Source organism: Pelodiscus sinensis, chromosome 6 (assembly GCF_052426305.1).
Source record: "Pelodiscus sinensis isolate ZL-2025 chromosome 6, ASM5242630v1, whole genome shotgun sequence".
NCBI classification, from domain to species: Eukaryota; Metazoa; Chordata; order Testudines; family Trionychidae; genus Pelodiscus; species Pelodiscus sinensis.
Window position 1 is genome coordinate 109,494,971 of NC_143057.1, and position 12,575 is coordinate 109,507,545.

Here is a 12,575-nt window from a genome sequence, read left to right on the forward strand (position 1 = left end):
CAGTGAATGGTATAAGACAGTGGTTCTTCAACTTTTTGGCCTGGGCCCACCTGGCTCGAAGCAAAACTTTCCGCGGACCACCAGTTGCTAATGGAAACTTGCCGTTAACTACGTAACTACGCCCGAGCCATTTTGCTAATGCTGCAGCTAGGGAGAATGGTTTAACTTCCTCATGTTAGTTTAATCATTTAAATTAAACAAAACAAGCCTTTATTTAAAATGAAGTTTGATAAAAGTAAAATATTAATTTGTCTGACACACAAGGTTTTGATTTTTTTTTTTGATCGGCGGCCATTGACCCACAGAAAAATCAGTTGAGAGCCACAGAGTAAGATCCAAAAAAACCCTCCAAAACCACTCTAACCCTCACTGATATGGCTCCCAACTGAATCACCTTACTCCTGTGGCACTCCAGCCCCACAAGGCAAGGGGGAGGGACAGAGAAGACTGATGTTCAGGGCTTTCCATAGGCCAGATTTACTTTTCTGGGGTTCTGGAGTTAGTGGATTTTGTGGACCCTTCTTAGGCTCTGGGGTGGGGACAAATTAGGGGTTGAGGGTGTGGGATAGGGCTGCCTGTGAGTGGGTTAGGGATGGGGGTGAAGAATATGGGTGGGAGGTGGTGTGTAGAAGGAGGTTTGGGAGTAGGGTGCCTGGCTGGGAGGGGGAGGGTGCAGAGGTAGGCTGGGAATGTGGGGTCTCGGGGGGGGGGGGGGGCGCAGGGTCTGGGTATGAGGAGACTAGGGGGCATTTGCTTGCTTTTGAACCCTGTGCCACTCCCAGGGAGTGCGGGCTCCCTGCTGGTGTGGGGAAAGGGAGAGGCTGAGCTCTAGCCGTGGACCACCTGTGGTCATCGGATCACAGTTTGAGAACCGCTCGTATAAGAGAAATCTCTGCCCTGTTCAGAATACCAACACAGTAGTATTATGTAGTCAGAATTAAGAATTTCAGCCAAAAAAATGAGTTTTCAATTTCACTGACAGAGAGGACGTGGAACAGAGCACAATTTGGGTATGTGAGCACAGATGCTTGTTCGCACTATAAGTCAGTGTTTTAGGATACTTAGTAAAACTCTTATAATTGGGTCCCCAACAAGAGATGCTAGAATTTTTAATGTTGATATAGTAATTATTGTTTTTTTTTTACTTTTGTAGTTTATGATGAGAAAAAGAAATCTCTGTTTGGACAACTGAAAAAATATCCAGAGAAATTAATCATCTACTGTAAAGATCTTAGAGTGTTTCACTTCTGTCTGAGGTACACAAAGGAAGAGGAGGTAAAAAGGGTAAGTACAGCAGCTTTAAATCTGGATGGGTTATTAGCAGGGTATTTTAATTGTTGGGAAACGATGTAGGATTTCTGGAGAATAAGGAGATGAGTGTGAGAACAGTTCACTCAAACCCCTGTGACCAAGCTTGCTTCTGAATCATTCACCATTTGGGTTGAACAATCATGTAAAGATTGTTGGGAAAGTAACTCTTTGGTTTGGTTAACTTGTTTCTTCAACCATCTTTTTTGGATTACATATAACAACTTGAAATTTATGCATTAACACTTCCACAGTGAAAATCATGGTAGTTTGGAAGCACTGCATTAATTGTTGTTTTAGGGGCTTGTTTAACTAAAGGATATAATGTAAACTGGCTTCATATTTGCTTGCACTGTCTGGCTACCCTTCTTCCTGCTACTGTCTCATCTGCCATAATAAACAAATAATTGTCCGATAACTTGGCATGCAAATTATTTCTTTTGATACTGAAGGATTTATGTGGCTTTTTTGAATAATGAAAGTAGTATAGTAAGAATACAAACCTAATTAAAATCAGTATCTTAAATTTTAGCTTTTGAATTGCTTTGCAGTTTGGCTAGCTAGTTTGCCTTCAGACTTAACTGCACTTTGAAAAGCTTTAGCACGTTTGGTGTATATATTTGGGATGTTAAATATTGTTTAATTGAATAACCTCATGAAACTTTATCGGTTAGTCGACTATTCTGTAGTCCCTGGGGGCAAGGTCAGTTAGCCACTGTATCGGCGGCAGCAGCAGCGTGCAGTGCCAGGTGGTAACTGGTCTATGAGGGGAGCCAGTTTAAAAACTAGCTTCCCTCGTGGACTGGCTACCTGTTGCCCTGTGCTGCTGCTTCTGAGAGTGGCAGCAGTCCTTGTCTGGGGGTGGGGCTGAGCTCCCGGACCCGGTGTCAGCCATAACTGAACTGGGCTGCCTGCCAACCCGGCTCCAATACACTTAATGCAAAGCTACAGCAGGGGTAGGTCCCAGACCCATCGCAAGCCAGGACTGAGACAGGCTGCTGGCCAGCCCTCTTTTTAAAAAAAAAAAAAAAAAAAATTGAATGGCAGGGAGGGGAGGGAAATGCGTGTAGTCTATAGTATTAACCTATAAGCTTTTGCTTATTGGTTAATTGACTATACTACTACATCCCTAATGCATAGCTTTTTACATTGATCAAGGGTGGTGTAGTAACTTTAACGGTAGGAAGAATGTCCAATTCTGACACTATGCTGCCTAGTTCTCTCTCATTTGTATAGTCATAATAATGCACATATGCAACTCTTGCTGGCATTAAGGAAAATGAACACACACATCACAGGAATGTACTCAGGTGAAATTCTATCAGATACTTTGGTATCAAATGGGTGCACTAAAACTAAGGCTGAGCCCTAGTCTAGGATGAAGTTCACTTAATGATCTTTCTATAAACTTTTAAGACATTCCTCCAGAAAGTACAGGCAGTCCCCGGGTTACGTACAAGATAGGAACTGTAGGTTTGTTCTTAAGTTGAATTTGTATTTAAGTCGGAACTGGCGTCCAGATTCAGCCGCTGTTGAAACTGACCAGCGGCTGACTACAGGAAGTCCGAGGGAGAGCAGCTCTGGCTTGGGCTTCCTGTAGTCAGCCGCTGGTCAGTTTCAGCAGCGGCTGACTTGGGGACGCAGCTGCTCTACCCCAGGCATCGGCGAGAAAAGCCTGGTCTGCTGGCCCACCCAGCAGACCGGGAGACTCGCAGCGGCTTTTCTTGTCGCGGAGGACGCGGGCGGCGGGACCGCGGCGCGTCTGGGAGGTCCCGCCGCCCGCATCCTCCGCGGCAAGAAAAGCCCCGTTCGTATATAGGGATCCGATGTAAGTCGGATCCACGTAACTCGGGGACTGCCTGTATAAATCTTGACCAAAGAGCTAAAAAAAATTGAAGTAAAATGTTATAGTTTCAGGATTGCCTTATAAATATAGTGCCAGACATAGAAGTTGCACAGATGCTTGGGGAAAGCCATATTTTAAAACTTTTAACCAGGTTTTTAATAGATTGCTTTATTTAAACCTTATTGACAATGTCAGTTTAAAATGTGTAATCTCTTCCTGGCTTTGCCATTGAGATTCAGCTGCTCTTCACATGACTTTTTTTATTACAATCTCATATATACATGTATATCTTTGGTCCTTTCTCAGATCGTCAGTGGCATAGTTCATCATAGCCAGACTCCTAAGCTACTTAAACGCTTGTTTCTGTTCTCGTATGCCACAGCCGCACCAACCAAAACAGGTAAACTTGGTTGTTTTTTTTAGGTTGTTTTAACTACCATCATTCTTGCTTCCTTGCCTATGTCTGAGATTTTTAACGCCCAGAAGTGTGCTAGACCTGTGACCATATCACCAAATTTGGCCAAGTAATAATCCTCTGAACATTTTCACTTACAGAGTAGAGTTTCTTGTAGGTTGCTTTTAAAATCTCCAAATGTGCCTGCTGCATGTTCCTAGTCCCCAGTGGGCTTTTGGGTAATTTGGTTTTACGTGATATCAAGCTTAAGTAAAATGCTTAACCCAGAGAAAGATGTGGGATTTTTGGACCCTGACACACTAATGATCTCCAAGGTGGAAGGATGAATGTAGATACAAAGGAGGACAATCAAGAGGATGGATTAAATGGGGAGGAATTGTTCTCATCATCACCTGTATTACTCATGGGGCTAACTGTTCCCTATAGGAGGATAGTCCAGTAAAATTAATTCAAAACTTGTTCTATCTGAATACTTTATTGTGAAGATCAGAATACATTAAAGGGCAGGATTAAATGGATAGTCAGTTAACAATTGAGAATACTAAGCATTATTAGATTAAACTTGTTCATGATCAACTTGCACAGAGATTTTGGGTATACAATTTTTCCTCCTGATTTATTTTTCCCTTTTATACTCTTTATTTCTGTTTTGGCTAAAATACTATGAGAAGGGTTAGCATAACTTCCTGCAGTCACATTTTAGACTGAGTGACCCTGTTAATTGAATAACCTCATGAATTTTTATCGGTTAGTCGACTATTCTGTAGTCCCTGGGGGCAGGGTCACCGAGTGACCCTATAGATTTTGGATATAAACATACCTACTCTTATTCCAGGATTGAGTTTTTCATTTAGGAAAGATGAACTGGTCATTTTAGCATGGATAGTAACTTACACTAATGCAAAAGATTTCAGTGAAATAAATTCAGCAAAACTATTTGTGAAAGGTTCCTACTCAGCCATGGCTGGTTAAGTCACAATGTTTATGTCTACACTAGCTCCCTAGTTCGAACTAGGGAGGCTAATGAGGGCGACCGAAATTGCAAATGAAGTACGGGATTTAAATATCCCGTGCTTCATTAGCATGTTCCCGGGCGGTTGCCATTTTGGAAATTGACTAGCCCGGAATAACCATCCGCGTCTACACGCGGCAGTGAAACGGGAGTTCGACGTAAACCCCTTAACTCGAATTAGCTGTTACTCCTCGTGGAATGAGGTTTAACAACTAATTTGAGTTAAGGGGTTTACTTCGAACTCCCGTTTCACTGCCGCGTGTAGACCCGGACAGTTACTCCAGGCTAGTCAATTTCCAAAATGGCCAAAATGGCGACCCCCCCGGGAACATGCTAATGAAGCGCGAGAGTGGCTTGTTATATTTTGAACAAGCAAAACAGTTGTAGTGTAGATAATGTAATTTTTTGAATTGCTGGCTTTTGTAGAAAACTAGCTGATGTAATACTCCTGTTCAAATGAGTTTGCTGCTGATCCTTCATTCTTTTCACACCAGAAACATCTATTTTATCAAGAGGCTTTCTAATGCACCATGATGCTGGCTCAGGTGCTTAGTTTGAAATTTTAGGGTTTTTTAATCTTGCAGTAGGGTTTAAAGGTCTAAAGCACTGAGGACATAATGTTCTTGTCACTGAAAATGACAGATTCTGCCCTAAAGCTTTTATGATCCAAATAGATAAGACAAAGTGGGAGAACAGGGCGCCACATATAAGAAGAATAAATAGTAGTAGTTGCCAAATCCTGCAGAGTACACAGTGGATCTTGGCTGTAGGCTGCTAACTAGCCTTTAAGCATGTGGAAGCATATAAAAAACTCTTCAATGTGCATTGTTACTTTAGGAATGCTTGTCTGGATTTAAGCAACATTTGACTAAAAATCAGTAGTAAAGATCAGACAGAAGCATACAATGTTTTGCATATAGGCATATGAACATGGTGTGCTTAAAGCATTCATATGAGGCATTCTATATATGCACGTAAAGTGGTTGCTTTACTTTGCTACTGCAAAAGCATTTTTCATTGTAATCACAACTGCCTCTGTAAAAATAATACCTAATTGGATTTCTCTTGACAGTCTCTCAAAACCAAACTGTGATGTTTGATACTATTAAGGATTGGCGTGAAGAGTTGGAACGGACCAAAGGGAACATGAAATATAAAGTAGTGAGTGCCAATGAAGCCTACAAAGTCTCTGAAAGGTAAGCTTGAAATCTAAAGTGTGTGTGTGGCAAATTCAGTATTAAAGCCATTGTTGGTTTCAAAGATCAGAGATGAACATAGGTGGTAAATATCTATCCTCTTGTGGAATATTTCTCCAAGGCTTCAAGCAACATAGGAAACACTTAAATCTGGTGTATGCTTTAAAATTTTATTGGAATAGCAAAGTTCAGGGATGAAGTTATTTCAATAAAAAGGTCATTTGCCAGTGTAGTTTACTCTGGGGAATTGATTTGGCTGTTATGCTGGCAACAAAACTCCCTAAACCCTCTCTTGCTGATTCAAACTATAGTTATTGGAGAGAATTTCATATCTATATCAGCAAGTCACTTCAGGTTTAGACAAGACTTTTATTTTCAAGTGGAAATTCTTTCATTTTTAGGATTCAACACATTATGATTATCACTAAGCTTTTGACTTCAGATAATGTACCAAGTCTCAGAATAATGGAATGAGAGTTCTCAAGATGTTACTAAATTATTTTGATAACATATTGCAAGTACTGAGTTTTGTATCAAATGTCATTAAAAGTTGGACATTAGTGTGTCTTCAGAACATATAGTTACTGATTAATGTAGGAAATTAGTAATTCTAATTATCTTGATTCTGTGGCTAGGACTTCCAGCATCATATGAGTGGTATTGAATATGCTGTGGAATTCTTTGCTATAGGAAATGTTTCTCTCTCCTGTAGATTACCATTGTATTTTGTTGTTCCCATGTCCCTTTCTGAAGAGAGTATCTTGCAGCACCAAGGAAGAGGCATTCCAGTGAGTATATATATACACACACAATGCTAGTGTGAACAAATGTAGATGGGAAAGGAAAATTGTAACTAGAATTGCAGACTATATTCTTCTACAAATAAATTATACATTATTTAAATAGTCTTAGTGTTGCTTATATTACACTATTAAAGTCCTTTCTGTAATAGCAGACTTGTCTGTAAAAGAAGTAACAGCAGCTGAAAGTAGAGGTTGTACATAAAGCTTCCCGTAAAGAACACATAGAGCAGCAGTTTTTATTTTAGCTCTTCTTGCGTATCTGAATAAAGTTATCAACAGATTTGTGAGCATTAATGCACCACATGTGCTTAAAGCATTTTCTGACTAGTCTCTTGAGGTTTTGAGATTCTCCAGGGGCACTTGTTCCTTGGCATCTGCAGGACCCTGCTTGGTGCTGTTTGCTGTGCTTAGGATAGTACTTGAGTGGGGAGTATTAAGGCTCTGAACGTGATGGTCACATCATAAGAATATATAAAGTACAGTATAGAAGAGAAAGCAAAGGGACTTTTGTATAAAGAGCACTTACTTACCTTAGTTCTATGCTCCCCAACTTCTGAGGCTGGGGCTGGTGAGGTGGGGCAGGAGCAGAGCTGTAGTGGGGACTGGCAGCTGTGCCTTGGCCAGTTGCTCATGCCACACCCAGCTCATCCTCAGCCCTAGGCCTGGAACAGAGCTGCAGCCAGTGGCCAAGACTGGAGCCACGCTAAGGCTGGAGATAGGGTCAGATGTGGGGCCAGGAGCTGGGGACTCAGCTATGGGTGAGCAGAGCTGGGGGTGGGGAGGGACTGGGTGCTGCTCCCTCCATGTTGGGGGCTCACACTGACACCTCCCAGTAACATTCCTCTGTGCTCCTAAGTTTTTTGAGGACTTCTGTCTTAGATGCTGAGTACCCTCAGCTCCCATTGACTCGCCTATGAAAAGCAAGTCCTTTCACACCTTTAATTTCTAAACTAGACACTGTCTGGAGGAATGTTGGCTGCTTTTGATTACCCTTATTAAAAATAGCTCTCTGATCTCATCTTCAAATAAGCCAGAGTACAGTATTGTTATCCAGTAACTGAAGTGATTGCTGTTACTATGATGGCTTCCTTTAGTGAAAGGAAGACTGAGTCCTGTACATTTAATTTCCAGTTAAACACCAATTGAAAAATTGTTTTAAAAATCACTTCTATGACCAAATTAGTTCTAGTTAAGATGTCTGTCACATTACCCTATTATTTCCTTGTTGTTTTCTTGATGCAAACCCTTCTTAAATTACAGCTCTTAGTCATTGTAAAATAGCACCACTGGCTCCAGTTCAAATTTTAGTTTACAAATAAAGCTGTGTTCTGAACTGTTAACCCTGAAAATTCTCTTGGGTGTGGAAGCAGTTCTCCCACACTAACAGATTTTATAGACCAGACTGACTCTGGTGCACTTGTGCAATAGTTGACATATTATGGTGTTGCATAGGAGTCACTGAGTCATAATTTGGCCATCATGTTTCTGCTGATGTGTGAGAAGGAAATAAGCTACTGAATTTGCAGAGTCCAAAGTGAGTTTGAGACTAGTTTAGTAGTCACTGTTATAAGAGATGCCATCGTGTGTTAACTCCATAAGTCTAGACTATTGCAAGGACAAAGGAACAAGTTTTCCTCAAGTAAACTTCTCGGCAGTTGCTTTTTTTAAGTGTGGAATCTAGGTTCATTCACTTTCTTTATGGTGTGTTCATTCTTTGTCAGCTGACTTGCTTGAAGAGAACTTGGATTATTTACACCAGTGCATCAAAATGTTGATCTTCCGATGAGACATGATGATTTACTTGCTTGTAAAGCTGATAACTATTTGTGAGCTAGTTTTAGGAACACACATACCATAGGAGTTTATTTAGCTTCTATCCTGTTAGTCTATCTGTAGGTCAAGGCAAAGCAGTCTAAAATCTTGCCTGTACAGGGAAACTGGAATAGCTATTGTCAATTTCCCTGTATAAACAAGCCCTAAGGGAAGACCAGTGTCTCTGCTATAACTTGATAAACATACAACATGTTACATTGTCCATTGCTTGTACTTAATTAAACTTCTTGACAATAATTCTATAAAATGTGTCTGGAGCTTTTATAGTTTGTTCAAAAGTACAAGATTGCTGCTGAATTATTCTCTGGCTGCCCCAAAACTCTGTGGTAAAGCAGCAGGAAGCAGTTTGATATGGATTACATGCTTCTATATGTATAAGAGAACTAACTAACCAGGTAAATGTGGGAGTGTTGTGGTTTTTTATTTGTTTGTTTTGTTTTTCTCCCTGCAGATTTGGTGTTGGTCTTGCCATAATGGTGCTTCTCTTCTCAAAATGTCTGCTTTTCCCAAAGAACAAGAAGACAACACTTCACAAATGCACAGATTGTTTTTGGATGGGTCAGTAATAGTTATTCTGCCCTTGACATTTAAAAAAAAAAGTGCTTCTTATGGACCATGCTTGTACTTTCATATTCTGTGTCTGAACCGGTGTTTATTTTTGGTAAAGTTTTTTCTTCTTACCAGTGTGTTTAAAAGCAGCTTCTTATTGGGAATATGGGTTTAAACCCAAATGATGATAGTGGTGTCACTGGACAAGTCACTTTTTTTTTCTTGTGATTTCACAACTATGAACGTACTCACCAGAATAAATCTCTGCGGAAACTAATTTGGGACAGGTGGAGAGAGTTTCCTTTGTTCCTTCCTCCCCCAAATCCCCAGTCTAACTGCAGGCTTTAGCTTCAGTAGCAGCACAACCTATAATTTCTGCAGATTGCCTTTGCTCTATTTCCATCCTTTGCCTGAAAATTAACTGCAAACACCCCTCCTTTTAAAAGCTCAAGTCAGAGGTTTTTTTATCTCAAACCTTACTTCTCCAGCACTGATTCAGGCTGGGGAAATGAGGCAGCTGCTTCTCTTAAGCATGAGTAGTTACCAATTTCTAACCCCGGTGAGCTACAGTAACAACAGAGGCAGTTGAATTCACTTTATTTTTTATGTTTAAGTGAACTGGGAGCCCTAAGCCAGCTCCCAGTTACCTAAAATAGGACTAGGTTGTTGGACTAAGGAAGAAGTGAAAAGTGAGTTTTAAATTGTTGTTCTCTGAGCCCAGCTGCCCTTTCAAGAGAAGTTTCTTGGCTCTTGGTTACCATCCTGCTCATTATAAAGGAGAGCCATAAATAACTGCTGAATGTTAGCTTAGCTTGTTTGGATAAATAAAATAATCACAAGGATCTTTCTAGGGGGCCTAACTTAATTAACAACTTCACATGCTTGAAACAGTAGTGAAGGTTCCTAACACTTCCCTATGGCCTCTTAGCTGTCCATTATGAAATTTGGAAGCATATATTGAATGAACTTTCAGAATTGCTTTGAAAAACATTTCCTTTCAAAAGGTAAAGAACCATATGAAAATAGCAAATAACCACAACAAGATCTGACTTTGCTCTTGGGCCTTTGTCTTCAGCTACCCAAGAATTCTACCCAAAACCTGTCTGCACTGGGAGTTGTCTAGCATTTAAGTACTACCACTAACAAGTTTTTAAACATGATTCATTGTCTCTGCTGAAGGCAAAATCATGCTTAATGTTGTGATTGTTTTCCTAGTAGATAGCTGGTTTACTGGATTAGTTGTATTGGTAAGCGGTGTGACTTTTTTGTCAACAGTTATGCTGGTAAAAAATGCATGCATATGCGTGTGTGTGTGTGTGTGTGTGTGTATATATATATATATATATATAATATATATAAATAAAATATATGCATGCAGTAAATTAGTGCCTTATACTAGTATAGGTACTTGAGATTTCTGAACAAAAATAAGCTTATCATGGTTATTGGGCTACTTGTACTTCTTTTTCCTCTTTTGAACTTAACGCATAACACTGGAGGAATTGCACTATGACTTACCTTTTGTGGGGAAAAGTCTGAAGGGTAGCAGTGTTAGTCTGCTTTTGTAAAACCAATGAGGAACTAACAGATTTATTAGGGCATAATCTTTTATGGGCAAAACCTATTTCATCAGATGAATTGGAGTGAAAATTACAAAGGCAAGGGTGTGTGTATATATAAGTATAGGAAATGTAGGACTGGTGTTCACGAGGCTAATTAAGTTAGGGTGGATGTGGCTCACTCATAACAGTTGATGGGGAGGTGTGAATATGAACTTGCTACCTTTAGTGACAACTACTAGTGTTTAGGTTTCTCTAAGGAAAGGTTTTATTTCTTTGATTATTCAGAGTTTATAAGACAATTCACAAACCACCTTATGAAGTCTTGAAAACTGATGACCTTTCAAACAGCCTTCCATCTCTTCAAGATATTCATGCTGCATACACTAGATTTAAACAGCTGTTTCTGATAGGTAAGTTATAAATAGAGTTAAATGAAGTGGGAGGTACTAACATGTGACAAATATTCCTTGAGGGTGCATCTACACAGCACAATTATTTTGAAATAACATTGAGTGTCTACACAGCAATTCTGTTACTTTGAAATAGTTTCAAAATAATGAACAGCTTATTTCAGAATCTGTAAACCTCATTCCACGAGGAACAATGCCTGTTCAGAAAAGACTATTTTAGAATAGCCGTAGTATGGACGCTCCACTGCTGCTATTTGGAAATAGCTCTTCCCCAGGGCCATTCAAAGTAATTACTCCCCAGTGCTTCCTGGGGCTCTAAATAAAAGTAGCATGTCCACATTAGGGAAGTCTCAGACTAATTTTGAGTCTTTGCTGTAGTGTAGACTTGTTATATCAAAATAAGCTATTTTGGAATATTTCTTCCGGAATAGTTTTTCGAAATAAACGTGCAGTGTACACATACCCTTAGATTTGCTAATTTTGCATCTAGATACTCAATCACATCTCTAAGAGATCTGGAATATAGTTTTTAAGTTAAGAAATTGATAGTCCCTTTCTTCTGGTTGCAGGGTGAAAGGATCCCTTTTTGAATACCTAATTGATAATAGTCTGCATACCATGTGACATTTGTGCATGTTTGGTGTATTTAAACTGGAAGGCTAATGTTGTCAAAATTTAGTCCACGCTAATAAGCTACAGTATAATGAGATACAAAAATTGAGAAAACAAACCAATTGGAAATTGGTTTTTGTCTCATTAATATCTAATGGTTATGATAGAACACTGTTAAGCAGATGTCTCAGATCTCCTATATCTAATTAAAATGAAATTAAATCCATGTTTTTAATCTGGAGCTATTTTCAAGAAGCATTAGTAGTACTTTGGAGATGTTTCAGATTTTTGAACAAAATCAGTATAATTGGAGTGATAAGAAATTATACTGTTCCAAACATAATGATTTAAATAAGCTTTCAGCATTTTTAGTGTACCTTTTCTAAAATGCCCTGTGAGACTACATCCTCACTACAGGATAGCTATAGTCTAGTCAACTACTCTTGTGTTAGCCTAACTCAGATGAAAGAGGTGACATTGCCAAATAACAAGGGATTTATGAGCAGCTGACAGTTATGCTGACACTCAGGTTCAGGAGTTTTTTGTGTTTGGATAGGTTTTGCTAAACTTAGCAAAAACATTTGAGTTAATTGCAATGAAAATAGTACTTAAAACAGGTTGGAGAATAGTTGTTAAAATGTGTAATGCATTCTGCTGTAATTTGAGGGGAGGATTAAATCATTGAATTACTTGTCTCTGTTCAAAGACCATTGATTTAGGTCCCATTGTAAATTTGTAGAACCAATTTGGATTTTTTTTTTTTTTTTTGGCTATTGCAATTTCGGTTAACATGGGCTACATTTTTTTTTCAAATCCCTTTGAAGGTCTCATTTGAATTTTATAATATAGCTATAGGCAGAAACAAAATATTGGAACATAATCCCTGATACTGTCAACTCTTCAGCAGATGTGTAACTTTACTTATAAGGTAGTGCCATTTGAAGCCAGTGGGACTCCATGGAATTTTCAAGAAGTTCGTGCGTAAAGGTTTACAAAGTAAGGATGTTAAATTGCAGTTAATTGACTAGT

At 39.3% G+C, this 12,575-nt stretch overlaps 1 protein-coding gene across 3 annotated transcripts in view; it reads left to right on the plus strand.

The window, feature by feature from the left end:
* MTMR12 (myotubularin related protein 12) overlaps window positions 1-12,575 on the plus strand; it is a 61,496-nt gene that overhangs the window by 26,859 nt on the left and 22,062 nt on the right. For all 3 annotated transcript variants that reach the window (XM_075932591.2, XM_014570201.4, XM_075932592.2), the window contains exons 5-10: window positions 1,154-1,284; window positions 3,461-3,554; window positions 5,654-5,777; window positions 6,490-6,565; window positions 8,865-8,971; window positions 10,810-10,934. In XM_075932591.2, coding sequence (XP_075788706.2) covers window positions 1,154-1,284; window positions 3,461-3,554; window positions 5,654-5,777; window positions 6,490-6,565; window positions 8,865-8,971; window positions 10,810-10,934 — 657 coding nt within the window. The remainder of the gene's footprint in view (window positions 1-1,153; window positions 1,285-3,460; window positions 3,555-5,653; window positions 5,778-6,489; window positions 6,566-8,864; window positions 8,972-10,809; window positions 10,935-12,575) is intronic.